Consider the following 27,951-nt stretch of genomic DNA (forward strand, 5'->3'; position numbering starts at 1 on the left):
AACAAGCAATTCATTCAAATGCATCAATTACATCATTACATGAATCCAATTATAAAATAATTAATTTAAAATGGTGGATGCAAAAAAATTCTCTCAGACTGGATTGCGTACACAAACAGAATCTCCTGACGAAACATACAAAACCCCTTTGAGGACAAACGACAATCTATATGAAAAGAAACCCAACGCAGAGGGGTGGCTGAGGGATGTCAATAGTACAATTTTTAAGATGTTCTTTTAGAGTTGGTGAGGAGCTCCGGGTCGTGGAGGAGCTCCGGGTCGTGGAGGAGCCATTCCATTGCATTTCCTTCCTTTGTGTTTTGTTTTTTTTGCTAATTCCTCCACTGAAAAGTCTCGAGTCCTGTGTGACATCACACTATCCCTGATTTCTCCAGCACTGTCACTGTTATAGAGCGGTTCTCTTGAGAAGTCATCGATAAAACTAGAACACAAAACATTTAAGGCTCCAGAAAAGCAGGTTTCTGAAATGATAATTGTCAGTAGTAAGCCAAAAAATATAGATTTTTTTCCCCATTGATCTGAATGAAAAATAGATAAACCATTGAAGTTTTATTACTCGCACAGTTCCAAGTCCCACGTTGCTTATTTCTTTTCAGTTTTTTTTTTTGGATCCTCCAACCCTGTTGGCACAGTTAAAACCTCTGAAGCATGGCAATGTCGCCCCCCAGTGGACAAAAAAGGGGCAGGACACATCAGTTCCTGATTGTACTGGAATATAAAGTGGCAGATTGTGTTCCCCTCCTTGGTGCAGTCAGACCCTGATTCAAATGGAAAGAGGAGGAGCGGGCGGGCGGGGGCAGGAGAGACAAACCCAGTCTGACGAGAGAAGAGTACGAGATGGAGAGAACGGAGGAAAAGAAAAAGAAAAAGTCTTAACTAAACAGTGTGGTGGTGGCTAGGTAATACATTAAATCAGCTCGTTATCCCTGCACAAGAGGTGGTGGTACATGGGGCAGATAGCAGAGTCTCCACGATGCCAGAGATTCACCAGGATGATTAAATAGGGGGGGAAAAGGGCATGGTTGGATTTTCATTATTTTTTCTGTCTCTTTAAATCAAAAGTCCTCGTGTAACTGTTGATCAAGCCGAGGATAATGTCTTCTATTGTTTACTCCTGTTCTGGCGCTCCTGTGGGGAGGGAGAGAGAGGACAGAGAGGACATCATGAGACACCAGAGACATCACGGTAAGAGATGTGATCTTCCTGCGTTGGTCTAAACAAAACAAAAGGAACAGACGATCTCTTCATCTTGTGCTCACAGATGGCAAGTGATCAACAGCGATCATCTCTCAACCGTCATGGTCAATATTACTTAACGTTAAGAGTGGAGAGAGAGAAGGTGATTTACCTGATCCAACCGAGAGCCCCTCTGGATGGGCGGCGCAGGCTCAAAGGTCTGTTCACAGGAGTAGATGTGAGAGAAAAGGAAGGGGGAGAGAGAGAGAGAGAGAGAGACACAAGAGAGAGACAATACAATAAGTTAACAAAGTCACACAATCATTTCTAATAATAGGACAAAATATCACACGTATCAGAAAACATTGAGAATTTTAAATCATTTCACTGTTGATGACAATTAATCTAGTTAGCCAATGTAATCATCTAACCAAATAGACTAAAATAAAAATAAAGAAATTGCCATAGTTCTTTTATTGTGTCTGCCAGGGATGCCCAAAGTAGGGTTCCAGAGAACACAGATTTGGTCTATTTTAATACAATTTATTTTTATTTGTGATTTTATTATTTTAAATAAATGGATTATTACCTGAAACAAAGATGGTGAGATAACACCTAACACATTATCACTTAGATTTGTAAAATTATCAATTTAAAATCTTCGATTCTTTGGCCCAAATAAATACTCTCCCCCCCATGTCATCTTCTAGTCCCTGGTGTAACAGACCATAAACATACAACCTCTGTACTTACCGATGTTCACTTAAGTTAAAATATATACAAAATATGTGAAATGCAAATTAATTATATCAATAGGCCACAGAAATGTGCTTTACTCAGACAACTGGATGTAGGTTAAAATTCAGGTTAACAAATTAGTATTTCTATTGTCAACTTAGGGCTGGGCGATAAAACGATAACGATAACTATCGCGATAAATTATTTCCTCGAAATAAACATGAAACGTGGTCGCAAAGTTTCGATATATCGATTTTCCAAGCTTGGATATCAGCACACGCACTAACAACCAATCAGTGAAGGAGATGGCCGACAGTGAAGGAGACCCGCGGTGCACCTCTGGGTAGAGAGGTAGGACTCTAGTAAACAAGGCTGGCTAGGATAACTAGCTTGCACGGCACTATTTTATATATTTACGTGCCGAGTATGTGTGTGGCGTGAATTCTGAGGCCACGTTTATAGTAGTGTGGGGTATACAGTGGACGTCGTTTCAATATATTGTGGCGGAAGAGAGTATTTTAGTGTCATATTTATTACATTGTCATGAAATACTCCGCTTGTCGGCTAACTGCTAACGTGCGCGGACTGATGACGACATCAACTCGACTCGAGACATTCGCAGCAGCATAAGAAGTTAATTAAACTTGACAGACATTATATCGACGATAATTATCGATATCGAATTATATGAAAATAATTTTATAATGTTATCGCGATAACGTTTTTGGTCATATCGCCCAGCCCTATGTCAACTAGTGCATCATGCAGCGCTTAACCCACTAGTCATTGACCATATTCTAGGGCTGGGCGATAAAACAATAACGATAACTATCGCGATAAATTATTTCCTCGAAATAAACATGAAACGTGGTCGCAAAGTTTCGATATATCGATTTTCCAAGCTTGGATATGAGCACACGCACTAACAACCAATCAGTGAAGGAGATGGCGACAGCGAAGGAGACCCGCGGTGCACCTCTGGGTAGTAAACAAGGCTGGCTAGGATCATTAGCTTGCACGCCGCTATTTTATAGTTTACGTGCGGAGTGGGTGTGTGGCGTGAATTCTGAGGTAACGGTTAGAGTAGTGTGGGGTATGCGGTGGACGTCGTTGCAATGTATTGGGGCGGAACGGAGTATTTTAGGGTGATAGTTAGTACATTGTCGTGGGATACACCGCTTGCTCTGGCTAACTGTTAGTTCCATTCTTATAATGCATATGATCCAGTGGCGGTAGGTTGCCCCCTGGTGGAATATAATAATCTATGCACTGGTGCGTAGAAGAACGTGTGCGGACTGATGACGACATCAACTTGAGACATTCGCAGCAGCAAAACAAGTGAGTCTATTAACACTTTGAGCGCCACGCCGGGTTTTCCTTTTTACCCGCTGAATGCCACCATCGGCGCCAATGTTAACGTTAATATCGCCTAATCTATGTTTTAAATTATGGCTATGTGTCTAATCTGCCCATCGCATTATCAAAGACTATTTTCCAGTCAGTGCTGTCAAGGCAGATTGTTTTTTTATCGCGTCATTTCCGTTTCAGTGCATTTAGAAAAGCACCCGTTTTCAGATAAAAAACAGCCCATTCTGGAGCATTCTATGAAAATCGTCCTTTACTGGAATATTCCACAACGTTGATATTCGTCGGCCTTTTTATGAATCGTTTTCAAATAAACGCTAGATGATCAATATTATACGTGCACGCAAGCACATTCGGGCCACGCACGGATAATCGCCCCGTTGATTTCCTCTCGGACTTTTACAGTGAAACCGAAAGAGTCCAATTCACAAAACAGCCTATAACTTCATCAAAATTAGTCTGATTATCCTAACACTGATAACATAGAGTCCTTACCCGACATCAGATGGTATCCAACTGGTATATTCCAATTCCTGATCACCATTCGAAAAAATCGATAAGTGTATGGATCCAACGCGATACAGTAGAACTCCATGATCCGCGGGGCTCAGAGGATCCAGAATGAACTCTGATAACCCCGGCTGGATCAGTGGACTGGAAAATGTGGAGTACCGGATTTTTTCCCCCATCCATTTTCATTGAGTCCATTCCAAAATCCCTTATGTCATCTGAAAGACGATAGGGGGCGCTTTTTACCACATATAATCTCCGGCGGAGCTCGTGTATACTCGGGTAGGCTCGCGTGATGCAATAATTTCAGATCACAAAAAAAAAAAAAAAAAAAAAAAAATCAGAGAAATCTCGTGAGTGGCTTTCAACCACCTATAAAAAAACACGAGATATCTCGTGAGTGGCACGGAAAGTGTTAATAGCCCGTCCATCGGCGCCGGGCATAAGAAGTTAATTAAACTTGACAGAAATTATATCGACGACAATTATCGATATCGAGTGATATGAAAATAATTTTATCGCGATAACGTTTTTGGCCATATCGCCCAGCCCTACCATATTCACACATAATTCAAATATTCCTACCTGGGAACAGGGTGGAAAGATTCCAACCCGAGCATTACATAATGAATATGGTCAATTCCCATTCCTAGTCCCAATGCACCTCCGTTTTCCTGTTCTGTCAAATCAGTCAAGTTGTCTGGTAATCGCAAGGTTCCCGGTTCGATACCCACGCCTCCCGGGCAGCGTGTCGAAGTGTCCTTGAGCAAGACACTTAACCCCTAACTGCTCCTGATGAGCAGGTTGGCACCTTGCATGGTTGCCTCCACCGTTGGTGTGTGAATGTGTGAGTAACAAATTGTAAAGCGCTTTGGATAAAAGCTGTTATATAATATAAATGCACCACTTAACCATTACTGTACCCACCTTTCGCACCTCCTCCTCCTCCTCCTGCCTCTTCTCGTAGTGAGTGAAGTCGTCGAAGATGGAGGTGGTGTGTTTGTAGGTGGCGATAATCTTGAGCACCTGCTTGGCCTTCTCCAGCGGGACCTCCTGGGTGTCGCGCGAGTTGGTGACCGGCTTGTTGTCGTTGTTCTCAAGGCGGATGTGCCTCAGCTGGCTGTTGGGCACGTCCTTGACAAACAGCCAGTCCACGTCGAACTTGCCCTTCCACTTGTCCTGCGCCCAAACGCCGGCGCTGGTGCCATAGTCCACGGGCGAGCGCATCTCCGCTACGCCGCAGAAGTGGCCGCTGCCGTTGACGCTGAACAGCAGGTAGACGGGGCCCTTGGCGCCCATGCCCCGGAAGGCCGAGTCCAGCCGCTTGTTGCCGTGCTCCGTGCTGCACCAGATGGAGTACTTGATGGAGCGATGGATGTCGTCCTCGGAGTAGCTCTTGATGATGAACACGCGGCCGTTCTTCAGGCTCCACTCAAACTCCTTGGGGTTGTAGCTGTGGGCGGCACGCAGCTTCTCCAGCACCGGGTGAGACTCCAGCCCCCCCGGGCCCACGCCCACAGATCCCGGGGGGCCGCCGTTCCCACCGCCGCCGACCAGGCCCATCATGCCACCACCGCTCTCGAGGCCCGGCCCGCCCTGCCCGTAGCCGAGGTTGCGGTTGCGTGGGGCGACCCAGCGGGTCTGGGGAGGCGGGGGCTGGGCGTGGTTCTGGTAGGGCTGCGGGGGTGGCTGGTGATGCTGGTGATGGGGAGGCTGGTGCTGTAAGGCCATTGGCTGCATCTGGGGCTGCATCTGGGGCTGCACCAGGGACTGGGGAGGGGGCTGCTGCATGGGGGCCTGCTGCATGGGGGGCTGGGGCTGCATGGCGTGGCCGTGGGGCATGCCGAGGTGCTGCTGCATGGGGGCCGTGGCCACCTTAGTCACAGGCCCCTTGTTGTCCCAGGTGCCGATGTCCATGTTGTGTTTGATGGGCGGTGGAGGCAGAGCTGCCCCGGGGATGATGCCTGGCTTCACCTTGGCCTTCAGCTGCTGGGGCTTGGCTGGCTTGCTGGCGATGGCCGCCCAGGAGGTGGGCTTGGGCGGGGGCATGCCTATGGGCGTGGCCCCATTCCCCGCGGCCGCCGCCACTGCCGGGCCACCGATCACGGAGCCCACGGCCTTGACCCCCGACCCCTGGCCGGTGACGTCCCCTCCCATCTTCAGGCCGATCATACCCTGGTCCAGGCTGTTCATGCCAGGGGCCTTGTTGAGGGTGTCACTGTGGAAGCCAGTCTGCCCGTCAGGCACCAGGGTTCCCCCCAGAGAGCTGGGAGGGTAGCTGTAGCTGCCCCCATAGGCTGAGCTCTGAGTCTGCTGGCCCTGGGAGCCACTGGTGCCCCAGGCAGAGAAGGCCGGGTTCTCTGGGAAAAAGTTAAACCTGTGGGGGTAGATGCTGCTGCCAAGCCCCCCTGGCTGGCCGAAGACCGTGTCCGGCATGAAGTGGTGGTCTCCATTACTCAAGGGTCCATAGGGGGTGAGGTAAGGGATGGGGGGGTCTCCGCCAGTGGACCAGGGGGCCTCGCTGAGGGGGTAAGGAAATCCAATGGAGGGGGCATAGTAGCTGGACAGGTAGGGGTCGGTCATGGACTGGTAGCTGTTACTCTGGAACCATGGGAGACAGAAAAGTCACAACAATAACAAGTCACTAACTGTTTGAGAACATCAACACAGTCGGCTCTTAGTGAGGGATCAGAGTAATTTAATACTGATCTGCCTATATCGCCTCACAATCCCATATTTTGTATCTTCCTAGATAATAATACAGAAGTGGACACTTAAGTCTATATAAGATTTAGGCTTAATGTGGTCACTGCAGGTACTCTCTCTATCCATCTATCGTCCAGCCAGGTCATTTGCTGAACTGCATTACATTCTCTTTGTATTAACGAGGCTCTGCTTGAGTTATAGCCCATTATAGCCCACATTGTTTCATTCATTCATTTATTAAAAGAAATTCTTTTTTGGATTGGGCTTAATATAGCCGATTCAGATTAGGGCTGAACGATTCAGAAAATTATTATGATTGTGACATGATTCACGATATCAGAGGGATATGATTTCTGCCTCATTATTAAAATGATTGATCATGGTGTGATTTTTTGCAGGGATCTGTACCAAACAAAGTACAGATTTTAAAAAAGTATTGTAGGCCAGGACACCTATGTAACGCAGTACTTAATTTAGAAGGTATTTCAACACACATTTCACCTTTTACAAATATTACACCTCCTGTGTTCTGGATATTCCACTACTAGACCATATTGCGATTCTGATATTGATTAGGGATGCACCGATCCGATAGATATCGGCCCCGATATGACTAAAATAGCTGGACCGGGTATATCAAATAATTATATAAAAGAAAAATCTGAATAAATGTTTATAAAAATGTAATAATATAATAATAAATTAAATAATAAATAATAATATATATAAATTTATATTATGTGTTAATTTGTTACATTTTGTTTCACTAAGTTAGGAAAGTAATGTTTTAAGTCAAGCCTGATGTTGCCTTGCACAAAAGAATGATCCCAGTCTCTTCCACACAGTGAGGCATACAGTTTATTAATTGAACAATGGGTATCGGATCGGTACTCGACTCGGTATCGGCCGATACCCAAAGCCCAGGTATCGGGGCTGAAAAAATCGGATCTGTGCATCCCTAATTTTGATCACCCTCAATACCAACCAAGGTATCTTGTAGAAATTGGATGCACCCTACTGTTTGCATTTGTTGCACCAGCGCAAGTCAATGGGTTTGAACATTTCTCAAAATCAAAAAAACACCAAGCAACAAAACTGTTCTTAAAGGGACAGTTCAGATTATTTTAAATAAAGCAGCCATGAAATACTTGCCAGTAGTGTAAACGATACATATAGCCATTGGCTTACCAAGTCCTGTGGTCGGAGTTCTGGCTGTGTTCCGGGTAGGGGTGTGACCTCTAACAATGTTAACAGAGGCACTAAGCGTTTAGGAACATCTCTAAATGATTACGCACAACCAAAGGTCGCTTTTATTAAGTAATATCCCACCAGAAGTCTTGTTCATATGGATTCAGGCAGAGGGCAAACCGGATATAATTTTAGTGGATGAGAGCAGGATGGTAAGATTAGGTGATGCCGGCAGATAATACCAGGCAGGAACAGTCAAATATTTTAACTTTCTGCCGAATTTATAGCCGGATGTTACGCGACTACAATGTACATGAAGAAAACATCTGGACAATCAGAAGATAATAACTTTGGTGGAACAACACCTAGATTTATTATAATGTGATCAGAGTTTGAAATCTTACTGAGATTTTGCTAAAAGGCTAACATAAGGCAGCAGACTAACAGAGCTGGGCAGCATTACTCTTGTTCTTTTGTAGCATAACATTAGTTTGAGAAATCTGTGGGTTCCCTTGCTAATTGTACCAACAAAATGTGGTTCCACACTTGGCCCTTCAGAACGGAGCTACAAGGGGAAGGGGTTGGAATCTTTACCTAGGAAACGGGACACGCCCCCTCGTTAGTCGTTATGTCATCAGTAGTAAAATAATGTAAAGGCCCTACATATCTGTAGTGATACAATTATGTTAACCCTTTCACTGCCACACGACAGAAGGTTAACCCTTTACTATCACACAACCGACGGTCGCCGTCGTGGTGCAGTGAAAGGGTTAACCCTCTGTGTATTGTCGCAGTGAAAGGGTTAACCGTTTTGGTAGTGCGGCGGTGAAAGGGTTAATTGTGTGCCTACAATATATATTCTATCTTTTTCTTTTTTTAACTGACATTTTTGGAACGCTGTGCATCTGGAGAGAAAGAGACAATTCTGTGTTTTCCTCAATATCTTTGAGACACCTGCGGACAGGTCTCTCCTACATTACTGCCATTATACGACCCTGCCGGACAGGTCTCTCCTACATTACTGCCATTATACGACCCGGCCGGACAGGTCTCTCCTACATTACTGCCATTATACAACCCGGCCGGACAGGTCTCTCCTACATTACTGCCATTATACGACCCGGCCGGACAGGTCTCTCCTACATTACTGCCATTATACGACCCTGCTGGACAGGTCTCTCCTACATTACTGCCATTATACGACCCGGCCTCTGAAAAAATAAACCTGGAAGGAGGAACGTTACTGCGCGGTTCGTCCAGTTGAGTAATAAAAAAATCGATCACGTCACATTTAACCCAAAGCCTATTTAACGGCACAGGTTTCTGCTTAAATGCCAGTAAGTTGTTTGGGCTCAAATGACTAGGGATGACCTTCAAATCTTTTTTTGGAATTAGAAGCTTCGGGGCCGAGATTCGATTTTAATTCGAAGCTTCGAGATAAATTTTATTTTTAAAGAATTTTATTTTTTTATGTTGTGGGACTTGCACAGCACTTTGTTCAACTTTGTCAGTGCTGTAAAGTTTAAACCTTTTTAAATCATAGACATTTATAAAAGTAGCACAAAGAACACAAATCTGTCAGTGCAGAGTCCGACCTCATCTTAAATAAAAAAAGTTGATTTTGCAAAATTTCAAAGTTGAAACGACCAAAATAATTCTCATGACATCGGCAAAGGCAATCACTCTGAAGGTCGTCAATCACCGAAGGCAATGTCCCTCGGCAACAACCCTAGTTGGCGGTGACAATTTTCAAAGTGGTGCCAAAGACACCATCCATACCTAAACATATTTTTTCTCTCCTCAAGAGAAGGACGAGGAAGAGGGAGAGAGAGACCTGCTGTAGGCAGCGAATGTAAGATTACAGAGACTTCTGGTTGGGCTCAGACATTTATTTATATAATCATCAATAAGGAGTCTTTGGACTCTTCTCATAAACTGCCTCAATACATTAACGTTATTGCAGTCTGGTTCCTGGTAGCCAGCTGAGGCCAGCTTGTGCAATACTGGATCAATAGAGACGATTTTGATTTCCATCAGTCAGTTAAGACTCCTTGGCGTTTAAAACTTGTACACAGGTAGCACATGGCGACCATTAGGGCTGCAACTAATGACTATTTTGGTAGTCGACTAATCTGTCGATTATTTCTTCGATTAGTCGACTAATCGAAAAACAATTAAAAAAAAAAAAAAAAAAATGTGCACTACCTATCTTTGTGAAAGTGGCTTCTCAGCTCTGGTCTAGCTGAAGACAGAGCAGAGGAACAGATTGGACATTGAGCATGACCTCAGAGTTGCTTTGAGACTCTTGTCAGGACCAAACAACATCCCCAGTTATCCCATTAGTTCCCCCAAACTTACTGTCGGTCTGTTATGTTAAGCTAAGAAGTCTTCAGCTGGCTGGACCAGAGCTGAGAAGCCACTTTCACAAAGATAGGTAGTGCCCAAATTTTTTTTTTTAAATAATAATATATATATATATATTTTTTTAATGACTAATCGACGCAACAATTCCTCGTTGACGATTTTTTATAATCGACATCGTCGATTATGTCGACTAATCGTTGCAGCCCTAGCGACCATAAACAAATATATTTTAAACCACATCACAACAAACAAAAGTTTTAACTAGGGATGTCCGATATTATCGGCCTACCGATATTATCGGCCGATAACGGCATTAAAATGTGATATCGGAAGATATCGGTATCGGTTTTCAAATTTTTTGTTTTGTTTTTGTTTGTACATTTCTATAACCTTTATTTACCCAGGCAAGCAAGTAAGAACAAATTCTGATTTTATTTATTGTCAAAAGTATGCATAATGTTGTGTTAATTCCACAACAAGAAATATGTAATGTTAATTACCTGAAATTATTCCGTTTTGGGGGGGGGGGGGGGGGGGGGGGGGACCCTGCATATATCGGTATCGGTTGATATCGGTATCGGAAATTAAGAGTTGGACAATATCGGTATAAAAGCCAATATCGAGCATCCCTAGTTTTAACAGAATACAATAGTCATTATGTATTTTCGACTCTAGATTCTTCTCTCAGACCAGAAGCGCATGAACCAAGTGCATAGTGATACACTGCCGTTATAAGATATCACATCAGTCTTGAAGCACCGGAAATACCTCAATACCTATCCGACCTTCTCCACACCTACACCCCTTCCTGGAATCTCCGCTCCTCTGACACAGGCTTACTCACCATACCACAAGCCAGGTTGTGGGACAGGGCTTTTAGTGTCGCTGCCCCCACCCTTTGGATGGAACCCATGGACATCCGAAATGCGAACTCTCTCGCCCACTTTAAAAACCTGCTGAAAACCCACCTCTTCACCCAGGCATATGGTCTCTGATGCAATAGCATCCTATTCATTCCGTTTGTTCCATTTTGTTTTGTTCCGTTTGCGCTGTTCTGTTTCTCAGTTTAGGCCACCATTATCCTCTCCCCCATCCCCCTTTTATTGTAAAGTGCCTTGTATGTGAAAGGCGCTATATAAATCCAAGCCATTATTATAATAAATAAATTACTGTTGTATTCTGTTGTGGATGGTTAAAACATTTGTTTACATGTTGTAGTGTGGCTTAAAATACACAGCCACCAAAACCAACCATGGGACTCTCAGTCTCAGCTAATGGCTATGAACCGTTTACTCTACTAGCAAGTGTATGATACTATGCTATGTAAACCATCCCTTTAAACAAAGCATTGAATGATCACTACATATATATAGCACATGTTCCCTCTCACTAAACATGAATTGCCTCTTCACTTCATCAAGCCTCAATGTACATCCGTTTATTACTTGCAAAGAATATAGCCCCCTAAAGAGCAGAAATATCATCTCCTTTGGAAAATAGTTTTAAGAGCTTTACCTGAGTTGATTGACCAGTAAGGTACGGCTCAAAGTCATTGTCATGGACAGTCTCCTTCTGATGCAGCGAACCATTTTGCACTGGGAAAGAAATAAAAGAAAAAGAAAACCCACACACACACATTCAATACAATAGGCAAATATGGATGTATGAATGGATATAAAGTGCATTACTATTTAGGTAGAAAACTAACGTTTGTTGGTTAGCCTACATTGTGCCTCCTCTAATATCATACACACCAGGGTTTCTGTCAGCTGGTAAATACCGGCCAATGGCAGTCTAGAATTTCAATTGGTCAGAAAATATAAATCTTATATATTACATTGAAAGTGCATTAGTGTGTGGCAGCCGTGGATTATTGAATCATGCCTAGTGGACTACTGCCATGCCCTGCGACCAGAGAGGACAAGTGTGTGACTGATAAGTACTTTTGATAAGATTATTTCCCCTAACTAACCATGTTTTCATGCATTTCTTTATGACAGCACAGTATTACATGTTATGGCTGTTACATTTGACATTTGGCTGTTAAATTAGAATCTTAGCAGCCATGTTGGCCAGCCAAAACAATAGCAGAAACCCAGATGTACCTGATGCACACACTAAATGAACTAGTCAGATCGCTGTGTTGTTCACACAACAAAACTGGCCTTTAAATCGGCTGTATTGAAGTCGTTGTGGTTTGGTACATGACTGATGGGCGACGGGGGGTCACTTTACAAGATCTTTCACCAGGAGGAATCCCAGACCAGTCTGTACATGGCAAAGTTTTAGCAGTTTCTCTTTTGCTGAGAGAATCAGCTGTCATTCTTTCCTTGTCTGGGTCTAATTTTTCCCCTGAGCCACACACACTGCCTGGTCTGTCGGTCTCTCTCTTTCTGTGTGTCAGCCTCTCTCTCTCTCTTTCTCTGTGTCAGCCTCTCTCTCTCTTTCTCTGTGTCGGCCTCTCTCTTTCTGTCGGTCTCTCTCTTTCTGTGTCGGCCTCTCTCTTTCTGTGTCGGCCTCTCTCTTTCTCTGTGTCAGCCACTCTCTCTCTTTCTCTGTGTCGGCCTCTCTCTTTCTGTCGGCCTCTCTCTCTGTGTCGGCCTCTCTCTTTCTCTGTGTCAGCCACTCTCTCTCTTTCTCTGTGTCAGCCACTCTCTCTCTCTCTGTGTCAGCCACTCTCTCTCTTTCTCAGTCTCTCTTTCTGTGTCGGCCTCTCTCTTTCTCTGTGTCAGCCTCTCTCTCTGTGTTGGCCTCTCTTTCTCTGTGTCAGCCTCTCTCTCTGTGTTGGCCTCTCTTTCTCTGTGTCGGCCTCTCTCTCTGCATCAGTCTCTCTGTGTCAGTCTCTCTCTTTCTCTGTGTCGGCCTCTCTCTTTCTTTCTCTGTGTCGGCCTCTCTCTTTCTGTCGGTCTCTCTCTTTCTGTGTCGGCCTCTCTTTCTCTGTGTCAGTCAATTCAATTCAATTCAAATAGGCTTTATTGGCATGAAATATTAACATACTTATTGCCAAAGCAAGTTCAACATACAAACAATAACATATATTAAGCAATAAAATATCATAATATTGGTAATAACAGTAAAGACAATCAGTCAGTCTCTCGCTCTGTGTCGGCCTCTCTCTTTCTCTGTGTCAGTCTCTCTCTCTTTCGACCTCTCTTTCTCTGTGTCAGTCTCTCTTTCTCTGCGTCAGCCTCTCTCTCTTTCTCTGTGTCAGTCTCTCTTTCTCTGTGTCGGCCTCTCTCTGTGTCGGCCTCTCTCTTTCTCTGTGTCAGTCTCTCTCTTTCTCTGTGTCGGCCTCTCTCTCTGTGTCGGCCTCTCTCTTTCTCTGTGTCGGCCTCTCTCTTTCTCTGTGTCGGCCTCTCTCTCTCTGTGTCGGCCTCTCTCTCTCTGTGTCGGCCTCTCTCTCTGTGTCGGCCTCTCTCTCTCTGTGTCGGCCTCTCTCTCTCTGTGTCGGCCTCTCTCTTTCTCTGTGTCGGCCTCTCTCTCTCTGTGTTGGCCTCTCTCTCTCTGTGTCAGTCTCTCTCTCTCTCTGTGTCGGCCTCTCTCTCTCTGTGTCGGCCTCTCTCTTTCTCTGTGTCAGTCTCTCTCTCTCTCTGTGTCGGCCTCTCTCTCTCTGTGTCGGCCTCTCTCTTTCTCTGTGTCAGTCTCTCTCTTTCTCTGTGTCAGTCTCTCTCTTTCTCTCTGTAGGCCTCTCTCTCTGCATCAGTCTCTCTCTGTGTCGGCCTCTCTCTGCATCAGTCTCTTTCTGTGTCGGCCTCTCTCTTAGAGCCATATGAAATCCGCGTTCACGGAATCGCGGACAGAATCGCAGAATTAACCAATAAAAATGGAATCAACTGCAAAACGTGGAATATTGCAGAATTTGGCCTAATCTGGACTGAAATTCCGTTTTTGGGTGGAACGTTTGGTGCACACGCGACCGGGGAGGCGGGGACGCTACAGCGTGTTACACACAACACAGCGGTGCTCAAGCGTCTGGCTGCTTCAGTGTTAACATCATCAAGAAGCTAAGAAATTCTGCAATAAGCCCTCAATTCAGAGCAGAACAGTATCCTAATGACTTTTAATGCCTCCAGTGATAAGGTGTTTTGCTAATTCTGTCAACGTTCCCTGGACTGGACCCGCAAAAACACTTGCGACACTATTGTGATTAAATAGCTATAACGTTAGGACATGATAGCTTCTAGCTAAATCTAGTGCACCCATCCATTTGTTTAATGCAAACGATTGTCATTATACACTGCCCTTTATAATCTAAATAAACTTAAATAGCTATGAAACGTTACAGTACATAGGACTATAGATGGAAATGATAGCTTCTTGCTAAATCTGGTGCACTCATCCATTTGTTTAATGCAAACGATTGTCATTATACACTGCCCTTTATAATCTAAATAAACTTAAATAGCTATGAAACGTTACAGTACATAGGACTATAGATGGAAATGATAGCTTCTTGCTAAATCTGGTGCACTCATCCATTTGTTTAATGCAAACGATTGTCATTATACACTGCCCTTTATAATCTAAATAAACTTAAATAGCTATGAAACGTTACAGTACATAGGACTATAGATGGAAATGATAGCTTCTTGCAAAATCTAGTGCACCCATCCATTTGTTTAATGCAAACGATTGTCATTATACACTGTCCTTTATAAACGAAATAAACTAAAGGTGCCTAAATTATGCATTACTATATTTCATCACAATATAATAGATATAGCTAGGCTAACATTGTCATTGTGATAATGTCAGTAGTAGCTAGCTGTATCTATTGTTTACACTTGAAGTGTATTTTTATTTTGTCACAATATTAATTGAAAAATAGTTGAAAATTGAACAGTATTTCTGAGTTGCAGCACTTAAAAACATTAAATGGACTGTTATATCTTATTAAATTGTGGACATTTATTCATTCCCACTTATTAGACACTTTCTGATGGTAAAATGAGCATAAAAAGCAAAATACAGAATTCTGAAATATTAAAACGGAAAAAACGGAATTTGGGAAAAAATAAAATGCTCTACAGTCTCTCTCTGCATCAGTCTCTTTCTGTGTAGGCCTCTTTCTCTGCATCAGTCTCTCTCTTTCTCTGTGTCGGCCTCTATCTCTGCATCAGTCTCTTTCCGTGTCGGCCTCTCTCTCTGCATCAGTCTCTTTCTGTGTCGGCCTCTCTCTCTGCATCAGTCTCTCTGTGTCGGCCTCTCTCTCTGCATCAGTCTCTCTTTCTCTGTGTCGGCCTCTCTCTGCCTCAGTCTCTGCATCAACAGGGCTCTACAGTGCGACCATTTTAATCACATTTGCCCCTAAGAATATGTGTGTGCGAACCGGAAAAATCAATTACTCGCACACTGTGCGAGTGAAGATTACAACCTGTCGTGCTTTTTTCTCTCCGCTGCTAATCGTCCAAAAACTACAAGTCCCACATTGCACTCAAGCCAACGGTCCAATCACAGTAGAGTGACGTGACTGGTTTCAAGGTTAAGAAAGGAAATGACCAATCGGAAGTAGGGATGGGAATTGATAGGATTTTATCGATACGATTCCATTATCGATTCTGCTTATCGATTCGATTCTTTATCGATTCCCTTATCGATAACTGCTCAATTTATGATTTAAATAAATAAATTGGAAATGCAACAGAACTACATTTACATTTAGTCATTTAGCTGACGCTTTTATCCAAAGCGACTTACAAGTTCTGTACGACAAGCCATCAGGAAGGGCACAACTCTATCAGCTGAGCAACAATGTTCATCAAAGTGTTGAGTGCTACAGTGTAGGTTAGTTTATTAGGACAAGTGCATGACAGTACAGTTAGTTAGGGTTAGATATTTTTTTTTTATTCAGATAATGGTTGAAGAAGTGCGTCTTTAGTCGACGGCGAAAGATTGGACGTGATTCGGCTGTCCTAACTGGGGTGGGTAATTCATTCCACCATTGTGGGGCAAGGACTGAGAATAGGCGACTTCTCTTTGATGACCCTCCCGGAGCTTGGATAGGAGTAGGTCTGAGGCGGCCAGAAGATGCAGAGCGTAGGGGTCTAAGCTGGTTAGAATAACAACATGCAACTTGACATTTCTGATCGTCATTTATTGTTGAGCCCCCATGTCAGAAAAATACAAAAACTGTAAAAAATAAAACATTAACTATAGCCTACACTTAAATAAAATAATGTATTTGAGATTCTCTTAAAATGTATTTATTTTTTTATTCTTAAACTAATTTAATCTATTGAATAACAGGTCGTTATTCCTCTGACTTCTGTCTCTTTCACTCACACACACACACACACACAGCTCCCTCCCCGGGGCCCTGTCCTATAAGGTATTGGCTTGTGTTGCTACACGGACACATTTGTATGTTGCACCATGGTACTTCCTGGCTTACAGAGACTAGTAAACAAACACTCCGTCTCTTATTATATGTGAACTAAAGAGTACAAGGTTTACACAACAGCCCCCACCTGCTGTTTTATTGTATTTGTACCTGTACTATCCGCTGTCAGCTGTTTATCTCTCTTTGTGAGCTTGATTAAATAGCGTTAGCTCACGTTAGCTAGCGTTAGCTCCGCGGCTAATTTTAGCTCACCCTGAACTAAATCAATGACTAGGTTCTAAAGCATTCAAGTAGTTTTCACTGCACATAGAAGTAGCCAAACCCTTGACCATATGGAACAGAATAGCAAAAACACACAAATTGGAGAAGCAGTCAGGGGTTCTGAGATGGGTAGCACATGACAAGAGATTCAAACCAGGGAGGTTAGACCATGGATTCAGACGGTGGGAGAGGGGGGGGGGGGGGGGGGCAACAGCGATATGCAAAATGATAGAGAAGGGGGAAATGCAGACACTACAAAAATTAAAGGAGAAATTTGGACTAGAAAACAGGGACCACTTCAGATATCTACAGGTTAGAGACTACTACAACAAAGAAATAAGGGGGGCCAAAGACGAAGAACAGAATGGAATAATAAAGATGATAGTATGGGCATACGAAGGGGGGCAAGGAAGAGTAATATCAGCAATATCAGCGTTTCCGTTAGCCGGTAATTACCGGTATTTGACTGGCAAAATCTGTTGAAGTCCGACATATTTAATCTCTCCGGTCATAATGTCCGGTGAAAATAATTCCCTCTAAACACAATTAGATTATTTGAATTGTATTAAAATAGGCTAAAATTAAATAGCCTATGCGATGAACGAAACAAACAATAATTTGTATTTGTTTCATCGTTGCTTCACCAAGCAGCCGGTCTAATAATGACATCCTGTTGTCAGCGCGAGCTGGCTGCTGATATATTTGCGAGAAGCATCCATCTGCCGGCCGGCAGGGTGCAGTACTCCAATTCAGCCATTGGCAATTCAGCTGTTGGGTGGGGGCGCTGCTGAGCGGTTTCCAGACCGGACCTAAAAACACTGCTGCTCCATGCTTCACGTAAATATATCAGCAGCCAGCTCGCGCTGACAACAGGATGTCATTATTAGACCGGCTGCTTGGTGAAGCAACGATGAAACGATGATTGTTTCGTTCATCGCATAGGCTATTTAATTTTAGCCTATTTTAATACAATTCAAATAATCAAATTGTGTTTAGAGGGAATTATTTTCACAGGACATTATGACCAGCACCAAGTCGTTGGGAGGTGGAGATATACATCACGCAAACCCACGATAATGTTGCCGTCTCTCTCTGCCAAATTTCTCAGTTCTTCGCTTGATATAATTAATACAAATGTCCAATATAACGGAATTCGTTAGCTCATAAAAATGTGATTATAACAGACTGCTGTTTATTAAGGTCGGGCAGACTGCCCACCGACACCTCAAGTCGGCAGCAGCACGAAGTCTCGAGGGACTTATTTTATTTGGAATATATTAATGACTGTATATACGCAAAAGTAGCCTAGTTTTAAGTTAAAATATTATAAATGCCTTGATGATGTCATTCTTTATATCAATTGTTTTTAAGCTCAATAAACTCTGACCGGAATTTATCCCATTTGTCCGGTAGATTGAAATCTACCGGACACTCAGACCTGCAAAAAAAAATTCTAACGGAAACCCTGAGCAATATACCAGGCTATAATGAACAGCAAGGGACACACGACCGACTACATAAGGGAGAAATGGGACCTTGGTGGGCTCTAGGTCAACTCCTGAAAAGGGGGTCAATGTCAGACCTTGCAATCAAAAGTTAGGGGGCGCACTGAAATTATGGCAAGGGTTATTAGCCCCCTAACTTTTGATTGCAAAGTCTGACATTGACCCCCTTTTCAGGAGTTGACCTAGAGCCCACCAAGGTCATGCATATCACTATAAAATACACTGCAATACACTGTAAGGCACTGTAAGGCTACTGTCCTGCCTCACTTCCAGTGATGAAGCTAAGCTATGCTAACGGAGCGTCTATTCCCAAAGCTAAAATGCACGCACAGAGACAAAAAAGGTATGTATCTTCTTGTCTAACTCCAGGGAAGATGTTAAATAAGCTAATTTCCCAAAATGTTGGAGTTCCCCTTTAAGGTATGACAACCGTTTTATGTTTTTTATTTGCTTAAGTCAGTATTTTTCATTTTTCGTCTTTTGGGTATTACATTTTTTCTTTATTATTTATGTCTGTTTAATAGTGTTGTTGAGGTTATTGTATATGTCGTGTTGTTTGTCTATAAATGTTTAATAAAAAAAATTAAGTTTAAAAAAAAAAAAAAAAAAAAAGTAGCCAAACAGCGGGAGCATTTCGGGAGCATATTACCAAAACCCAGGCAATTTCGAGCCCTTAAGGAATCAAATAGAGTCTGCCATGGCTACATGCTAACGCTAACTTTATTGCGCAACTGTAGGAAAAACCTGGCAGCGATAAGGGAATCGAAAGTCACGGGAGCCACATGGTTCCAGGCATCGGCCAATTAGGAACCGGTTCCCAACGGGAACCGGTTTTCGATTGCCATCCCTAATCGGAAGCTCTCATTTGCTTTTTTACTTCCGGAAAGTCCGCCATTGCGCTATGCAAGACTTTTCCGAGACAGTAACATTAAGTTATGTAACTTATTCTAGTCTTACCAATAGCAATATATTTTAGAACACCTAGATTTATCGATAGCAATAGTAATATAACGTTAATGCAACAGAACGAATGCCTTGCTTTGTTAATCATAACGTTGATGCAGTAGCGTATGTTGTTGTGTTGGCTGTAACAGACATGAGAATAACAACACTGTGTACTAGGGGTAGAAATTGCCAGAGACCTCACGATACGATACTATCGCGATATTTGCGTCACGATAGTATGGCGATACTAAATATATCGCGATATGCTGAGTATTGCGAATATATATATATTTTTTTATCAAATTTAATTTATTACCTTTTTTCAACTGCAAAGTAAAACTTTGTCAACATGTTTTATCTAATAAAATGAAGTTCAGTCTGTTCATCTCACTTCAATTATTTGTATAGCAGAACATGGTATTTTCTCAAGCAGACAGATGTAAACACTAATCTGTGTTGCATGTACCTGACAAACTGAACTGTTTGTATTACAGTCATATTCCAACTTAACTGAATGCACATGTGTGTGTGTGTGTGTGTGTGTGTGTGTGTGTGTGTGTGTGTGTGTGTGTGTGTGTGTGTGGACTACTGTACTATTACAGGTATTGAAATGAACAATGCAACTTCCTTATACACAAGAAAAATTATGAATAATTAAATATCGATACTTGGCATCCCTGTATTGATACAGTATCGCCACGCAAAGTATCGCAATACTACTACATATTGATTTCCCCCCCCACCCCTACTGTGTACACATAGAAATTGCGATTATAATAGATTCTAACATTTTCAAATCGATGCAGTTGAATTTTCCCCTTAGGATCGATGCATTGCGATTAGGGGTGGGACGATACATCGATCCAGATCGATATATCGATCTATTATCAATAATCAAATAGGATCGATGCAACATAAAAAGATTGATTCATATTGCGATACTCTTATTTAGAAAATCCGGCGACGTCATATCCGCCCCGCGGCCCGCGCACAGTGTTGTGAAACTCCGTGTAGCTCTGTTCAGCAGAGCAGCGCTAGGGAGCCTCTATTTTGCTAGCCGATATAAGTCTGTGCAGTTTTCCCCCCGCAACGGGTCAAATGTATCTAACATGCTTTGCACCGTCGCCATTCTTTTATGCCCACGTCGCGTGGCCAGACCTAAATTAACGTTACATTAGCTGCTTAAGCTCACTAAGCTAAGAGAGCAGGGCTGTACAGTGAGACATATATATCGCACATGCTACAGCAACAGCGGTCTGTGCGATGAATGGATTTACTTCAGTAGCACTGGTGCGATAGGCATTCGGTTCATATTGATAGTCTTATTTTGAAAATCCTGTCACAGGTCTAATTTCCGCCTAAGCGCAGTTCCAGTCATGATATATCTGGGCTCCGGCAGTTAGCAACAGTCAGGTTCATATGATACTCTTATTTTGAAAAAACCCATAGCAACTCTGTGATGTCATATCCACCCCAGACCGTGCTTCTGCCTTCTGCTCTCAGCCGAGCGGAGCGGAGCTGCACAGCAGACTGCAGCTATTTTGCGATCCGAAATAAGTCTGTGGTGTTTTTTTTTCTCACAACGGGTCAAATGCATCTAACACGCTTTGCATCGTCGCCATTCCTTTATGCCCACATCGCCCGAAATGAACGTTACATTAGCATAAGCTAACAAGCTAATCCTGATCAGAGGCAGAGCCATAGAGAATTAGAGACAGTGTGGACTGGGGAAAGGGTGTGTGTGTGTGTCGAGAGGAGTGGAAGTTTGAAGACAGACTAGACTACAATATGATGCGGGGGTGGTGAGTTGAAACAGTGTGAATGAATGAAAACTTTATTTAACAGATTGCAGAATGGGTACAATACAGTACGGCTCAATACACACAATTGTTAAGGGGATGCAGACCAGAGAAAGACTTTAGTCTTGTTTACATCAGGGTCCCCCATTGTGTGTGTGTGTCCCAACTCCCAACCGACCCCACTTCTATGTTTCAATAAATTATTTGCATTTAAAACTATTAACGCTGACTCATTCCTTCAGTCCACTAAAAATTATGCTAATATTCCTTATGTTGTTTATGATATTAATTTAAAATAGCATATGAGTGTATCATAGTAATAATAACACATGGCGATATACTAAATGACAGCCAAACATGGCACTGCAACTAAATAACACAAATACAATAGGCACATTTGTGACTGTTACAAATATAACACGTTTTATACTTGTGCTACAAGATTTTGGCCTGTGCTACAAAACTATCAACCTCTGTAGCACCAGTGCTATGTGCAAAAAAAGTTAACGTACAGCCCTGGTCTAGGGGTGAATGGAGTCTGTAAGACTTTAAGTAAACCATGTAGGAATTGTAACCCTATTTATACAGCCCCCGATTTTAAATGGATAACTTTGAATACTTAATAATCCCAACTTCCACTTAATAATGACAGGAGGCTGACTATTTATATTTTCATTGGGACCCTCCGGGACTAAATAATACTCAAGGGCAACTACATATCCCATACTGTGTTTGAGTCTTCTGACGAGAGTCCACTGTGCACCTAAAATTACATAAGTCCCATTCAGATGTATTGAGGGACATTGAGGGATTTGCAACCAAATACTAAATATGATGACTTTAGTTCATGTTAATTTATCCAAGTAGGCCTACTCTTGGTCCCATAAATAGAGTATAACAAGTAGGCTTGCTGTGGTAGTCTGTGATACCAGTGTTACTCTTGAGTTCAGGCTCCACAGAGTACATGCCTTGTCTACTGGTAGAGTTGGGCATGGTTTGGATTTTAACAATTCCGATTGTGCTTTGATTTTTTTTTAAGCCTTAACACGTTATATTCACAATTGACTTCATATAGTTTAACCTGTAAATGATTGCATTAGTTTAATTTGGTTTCTGTTATTAATGATTCAATAATAAATATAATTTTTTTTAATTTACTGTAAGTTACCATAACTGTAACAAACACAACGTTACTGTTACAGTCTCTAATTATGGACTTGTAAAGAAACAGATTCCAATAGATGTGTAGTGTATGTCAGCGTGGTAGGTAGCTAGCTAACAAGCTTAGCTCATGTTACTGTTAGTGTAGGTCAGGGTGGTGGGTAGCGAGCTAGCTTAGCTCATGTTACTGTTAGTGTAAGTCACGGTGGTGGGTAGCAAGCTAGTTTAGTTCTATTCTTGTGTTTTCTTACCTAAATGTTGGTGCTTCAACATCTAAGGGATGCAGTGTTTTCACCACATAAATTGTGACACTCAACTTTCTCCGCTGACATCTTTCTCTTTGCCGCTAAGGTGAATGAGTGTCACTTTGTTGGGTAAATAAAAGTATAGACTTCTGAGCACCGCTTTTGTGGTTGTTGTGGCCCATGATGGAGAACTCTACCCATTCAACTCACGCAGGAGAAAACTATGGTGGCAGTCACGGAAACTAGCACAAGTGAAATTTGTTTAATAGACTAGCTTGACTGGTCAGGAGCTCAAAGGACCAGTCCAGACGAGCAACAATATGTTTACACGATGCATTAACAGCTGCAGCTACATTGCTCCGTCAGTGAAAGGCTAGAAAACTGATGGAAGGTATTACTGTCTGTTGGTTTCGATTACTCAAGTACTTGTCGTTTCAAATGAACTGGAGTGGTTTTTGAGGGTGCTCAAACTTTCTTTCTTTTGGTTATCACCATTTGTGCCAATGAAACAAGAAAACTCACTTTGAAATCTCGCTCTGAAATCCCGCGAGGCGTGAGTTGTTGCAGGAAGCTGGAAGTTGGAAGCTGTGGAGCATGGATAGTATGGATTTGTTAGCTTTTTTTTAGTGTTATCTAAAAGATAAAAACAGACGTTCAAGTTTGTGCATTTCCAAATTGTGCCAACAACATGTCGCCCACTTTGCATATCGGTCATAGACTATTTATATGGACACTTCGTTCCATGAGTGGGAGAGACCTGCTGCAGACAGTGAAGGTAATGTAATTATTACTAATGGTAACTGACTGCTTTGACTGACAATACTTACATTTGTCTGCATTGTCATGTCCGTGGAGCGAGACATAATAAAATCAGTAGCGTGTGTGTGACTCTGCACAATATCTCATCATTGCTGCTGCGCTTTAAGATGTGTTCTAAAAGTAGATTTCCCTAAACAATTGATGAGCATTACTCGAGTAATGCATGAGAGTACTCAATCTGGGAACATTACTTGTGCCCATCCCTAATGGACACTAGGTCATTGAAAATGATTTTAAAAACAGATGGAAACTAACAGACACAGTGTGTCAATGTAGCCACATAATGTTAAAGATCAAAGTAAGCGCTCTACAGATATTGAGCGTCATTTTGTAGAATGTCTGGTGTCACTGGTAATAATAACCCTAATAACAAAACTAAAAGGCTACAATTCCTACACGGTTCAACTGATATGGATGTAAAGAAACATTGTCTAATTAAAACTGAAAGTCTGCACTTTCACCTCATATTCATTGTTCTATTTCAAACCCAGTGTTCTGGAGTGCAGAGACAAAACTAAACTTGTTTCACTGGACTCAGACTTAAGTACTGCACTGTATGTATATGCATGGAAACATGCTACCAAAAATAGGTATTTTCTTCTGTGATATTTGTATGGCTACATTGGTGGGCAAGACAGAGATACCACTGAGATTCAGTGAAATGCAAATATCAGCCAACAACATGGCCGGGTGCGACCTTAAATACATATACACTTCAAATGGTTACTAATACTATGTCTAATAGCAAAATCTTGTAATATAGAATTTGTGTCAGTAATTTTACCTTTAATTAATAGTTGTAAGGTGAACATATGCGTTATTTTCATATTTGTATGCTGTTATTTTATCATTTATATGTAATATTAGGCTACACAGTATCCATGGTAATGGTGCATCTATAAACAACAAGTAAGACCGGGCTTGTATCCCTCAGGTGAGTGTGAGACTGTCTATCAAATCAAATCAAATTTATTTGTAAGGCCCGACAACACACGTTAATGTCCCCATGGGCCGGACACGTCTTCTTTAAACAAGTCAAGAAGAAACATAACAATAAATCAAGAACAAAACAAGAACACCATAAGGTCCAACAAATTTAAAATAAATGCAAAATAAATGAATGCAAACACTCCCAGACATACCCCATGCGAAGGTAAGGAAAAACTCACTAAAACCTAACAATAGGGAAAAATGCTGCACCACAGGCAGTGTGGAGGAGAGAAACCTTAGAAGGGCCATTCAAGGGGGATCTCCCTTCTTAGATGTCGGTGATAGTAGTGTTGCAGACTGACAGTTGGTAAGCATGCACTCGTGTGTAGTGAAACATGTATTAGGAATGGGCATTTTACAAAAAAATCCAGATTGTTTGATCACATGATGTACTCGAGTAGTCGTGGAGGAAAACGCTGTACAAAATAAACGTCTTTTCCTGTGTTTTAGACTTTGCTCTTTTATTTTGAAATCCCCCCCGACCGGAAGTATTGTTGTTATCGCTAGCAAAACCTATCTATAAGCGGACAACTTGTGTCGTCCGGTTCTGTGTTTTTGAGCCAACGCTAAAACAAATGTTGAGATTGTTGGTGAACAACCAACTTTAGGTTAGTTTTAACGTTAGCCAACGTTAGATGCAGCTACAGGCAATAGATGATGAGGAAGAGCTGCTGATTTTAATCTGCAGCGCGTCAAAGCCGTATATATAATAGAATAGCCTGTGTGGTGCGCAGCTCGAATACTACCCGTTGTATTAAATTAATTGATGTTTAACTTGTCCCTGTGTCCAGTCCTTTGCAGTGTCAAATTTCCCTCGGGATAATAAAAGTATTTCTATTCTAGCCCCACCCATTCATTGTAAACAATGATGCATCTAATTGTATTAACGTTAATGTGTGTTGTAGCTATGTTATACATTCTGAATGGCATTACCGTTAGTTGGGTACTGTCATTGTATTTCGTTGGTTAGCTATTTAGCTAATGTTGATAGCATTGAATAGCATCAACACTAGCTGGCTACAACGAATTCTCACAAGCTGACATCGTAAAAAAAAAAGTGTGTCCTAGTAAATAATTTAAGATAGAGTTTAAATAATTTAAGATAGAGTTTTCTCATAGCCGTGAGTAATCGATCACTCACGCCCACCCCTACTATGTACAGCCCATCAGAGACAGGAACTATATTGACATACAGAATGATTATCCATGTGTACTGATATATCTGTATCAGTAGTGTCTTGTGATTTGTGTAATAGAAGTCAAGTATTTGATCCTGGTCAAAGTTATATCGTTGGCCTTAGAATTAGTCAGTTAACGGTTATTGCATTTGGTTACATAAATCATTCAGTACTATTTAAGTTTCCTTTGATTATGATTTTCTGTTATACTGAATAGTTTTACTGAGACCAGGCCTGTATCCCCCGATCCCGAAGTGCTTGTAAGCAATAAACAAATCATCTTTGAATGGCCTGTGTCTTCGTTGGAGTCAATTATCGAACTGGCAACCATCATCAAAATACAAAGCAGAGACTGATGGCGCCGTCACCACTATTAGTGATATAAGAGAGATTCAACAGAGAATATTATTAACTATGTATAATCAGAGAAGATCGACCCGTTACACTACGATAAATCAATATCCATCAGGCGCCGATATGCCTGCATGTCATTCTCCATAAATAACCAGTGAGCCATGACTGTCTGCCACCTGGAGTCCTGGACCAACCTGGAGTTGAATCATATGGCTACTGCCCCCTGCCATCCAGGCCTAGGCCTGTTCTAACAGTTATGGCAACCAAACTCCCAGACAGTCAATTAAGAGGCTAGTAATAACTACACCATCATCAACACCAATTAACATCAGAGAGGGTGACAGACAGCAATGAATAATCACTGATTCATACAATAGGGGGAGGGGGGGGGCTGTGCGTAGGGCGATATTGGATCTAGTCTACCACAGAATTCAAACAGCCGTTTTGCATTACACCTGTCCATCATAATGTTGGCACAGCAGTAATTCAATAGAGTACTTTACTAGTGAGTTTAATCATTGGGAAAGTAAGATCTTGCACCCAATCTCAGAAATTGTCAAAACAATATAGTTTGCACAATCACTGTTTTAACACATTTTCAGATATGTAGATGTAGGTTAAGCTATAAGGAGGCTACTAAAGGTGTGGAATAGGCTGACTCTAAGCTAATGAGAAGTGCGTTTGTTCTGTGTTTCTACCAACGTAAAAAAATAAATAAATAAATAATAATAAATAAATAATAAAAAACAGTGATGCAACTACAAACGTAGGCCCAAACTAAATTGAAAAAAACTCGTTGGCAATATGTATTATTATTAGATTGATTCACGACATTATTGCGATATGAAGCAACGCTCACCTTTAGATGCTTGTCCCTTTGATCTCTGCATCCACGTTGAATCGTGCAAAGGGGAGAGAAAAGGGAGACGTCATTGTCATTTCCAGTCAGTTTCACACTCAACTCACAGGTTAGCCGTCTGGTTCACAGGCCTTTTACACAGGACCACTTCCTGGACATGCAACACTGCATGCAACGTTATCAAGTAGCTGCTGCTAGATAGTGAGGGGGCCACTGGCCGGCTGGACATCCACTTTAGATCACACGCTAACTAACTGGCTACGTTACCTAACGTTCGTTGGCTAATCGGCTAGCATTAGCCAATGCACAAAACTTTCTGACCAACACGCTCTAACGTTAGTTACACATAATGGGCTTAGATGGCGTTTGGACATAAAATAACATAAGCGTACATTCCATCAAATGTGATTTTAACAAGCTAGCTTCCATAAGCTACAAACAAGTGGGCCAACCCGACGCCATGCACCGTATTTGTGCAACGTCCCATGGAATAGTTCTGCTTCAGGTGTTAGCCCGAGCCTCGGCGGAATGTGTGGATCGGATGAATCCAAAATAAAAGGCTGGGGTGTTTCGCTGCGGTGGTCTCATCAAAAGGCGCACAAATTCATCCGTGAAGTCGCTTGATAATTCCAACCCACGAATGTAAAAAAAATAGCCAATCTTCTTCGGTGTCGATCCATAAACATGAAATGGAAATAGTCTATGGAATGCGGCTAGTTTGCTAAGCTAACGTTAGCAAAGTTCACCAGCTAGCCGCGTTTCCAGATGATAGCCCTAGCCCAATACATCGTTAGCCAGATTAGCTCGCATGCTAGCTCACTAACGTTAACCCGGCGAGGCGCGGCGTCCTTCCTACCTGAGGGTCAATGCTCGTGGCAGACATAATTCATTAAGCAAGTCCCTGGGTTCGCACGGAGCCTTTAGCCTGTGAGTGGATCGCAAGCCCCGTGTTGTGGTGAGCAAGTTCCCTGCTCGGTTCCTCTCGAGCTGTCTGGCTAGCTGTGCCGCTTAGCTTGGTGGCTAGTAGCTCCGCTGTGTGTTCTCCGCGGTGCAGCACGTAACGTTATCCCAACTTCCACACAGTCCAAACTCGGCGGTCGCCTCCAATTCTGCGTCCGAAAGCCAACAACGCCGTTTGTTACAGTCTCTCGGTAGATATCCAGCGTCTTCTCGCTTGGATCCGGTATATATATATATATCTCTGTCCACGGTCGCCTTTCAGATTGTATTTTTTTTATTATTATTATTATTCCAGAGAGAGAGATCCCTCCTCAGTTACCGAGAAGCCACTATACTTCCCCAATGGAGGTTCCATCCGGGCTCCGAGACGCTGCTTTACGTTGACCACCGCGAGGAGGTGGCAGACATCCGCAGAAAGTGTCATTCACTGGCAGCCAGTGGTCGACTTCAGAGAACTAAATAGTAAC

At 42.4% G+C, this 27,951-nt stretch overlaps 1 protein-coding gene across 1 annotated transcript; it reads right to left on the minus strand.

Annotated features, from left to right (window-relative positions):
• LOC311244370 (YTH domain-containing family protein 1-like) lies at window positions 1-27,809 on the minus strand. Its single transcript, XM_084333834.1, has 7 exons — window positions 27,381-27,809; window positions 26,525-26,549; window positions 22,847-22,909; window positions 11,584-11,663; window positions 4,738-6,411; window positions 1,370-1,417; window positions 1-1,149 (listed from the first exon to the last, which is right to left on the minus strand). The coding sequence occupies exons 1-7, from the start codon at window positions 27,405-27,407 to the stop codon at window positions 1,123-1,125; spliced, it is 1,944 nt and encodes a 647-aa protein (XP_084189960.1). The 5' UTR covers window positions 27,408-27,809; the 3' UTR covers window positions 1-1,122.
• Window positions 27,810-27,951: the final 142 nt, after the last annotated feature.

This window comes from Notolepis coatsorum, assembly GCF_963971535.1.
Source record: "Notolepis coatsorum genome assembly, chromosome: 17".
Classification (NCBI taxonomy): domain Eukaryota; kingdom Metazoa; phylum Chordata; class Actinopteri; order Aulopiformes; family Paralepididae; genus Notolepis; species Notolepis coatsorum.

Bases quoted from the DNA above. Each gene is read 5' to 3' on its own strand.
- LOC311244370 (XM_084333834.1), bottom strand. From the start codon at position 27,407: ATGTCTGCCACGAGCATTGACCCTCAG. The intron at 26,550-27,380 runs GTAGGAAGGACG...ACGTGGATGCAG, and splicing joins CCACGAGCATTGACCCTCAG to AGATCAAAGGGACAAGCATC. The intron at 1,150-1,369 runs GTAAATCACCTT...CCCTCCCCACAG, and splicing joins GGGGCTCTCGGTTGGATCAG to GAGCGCCAGAACAGGAGTAA.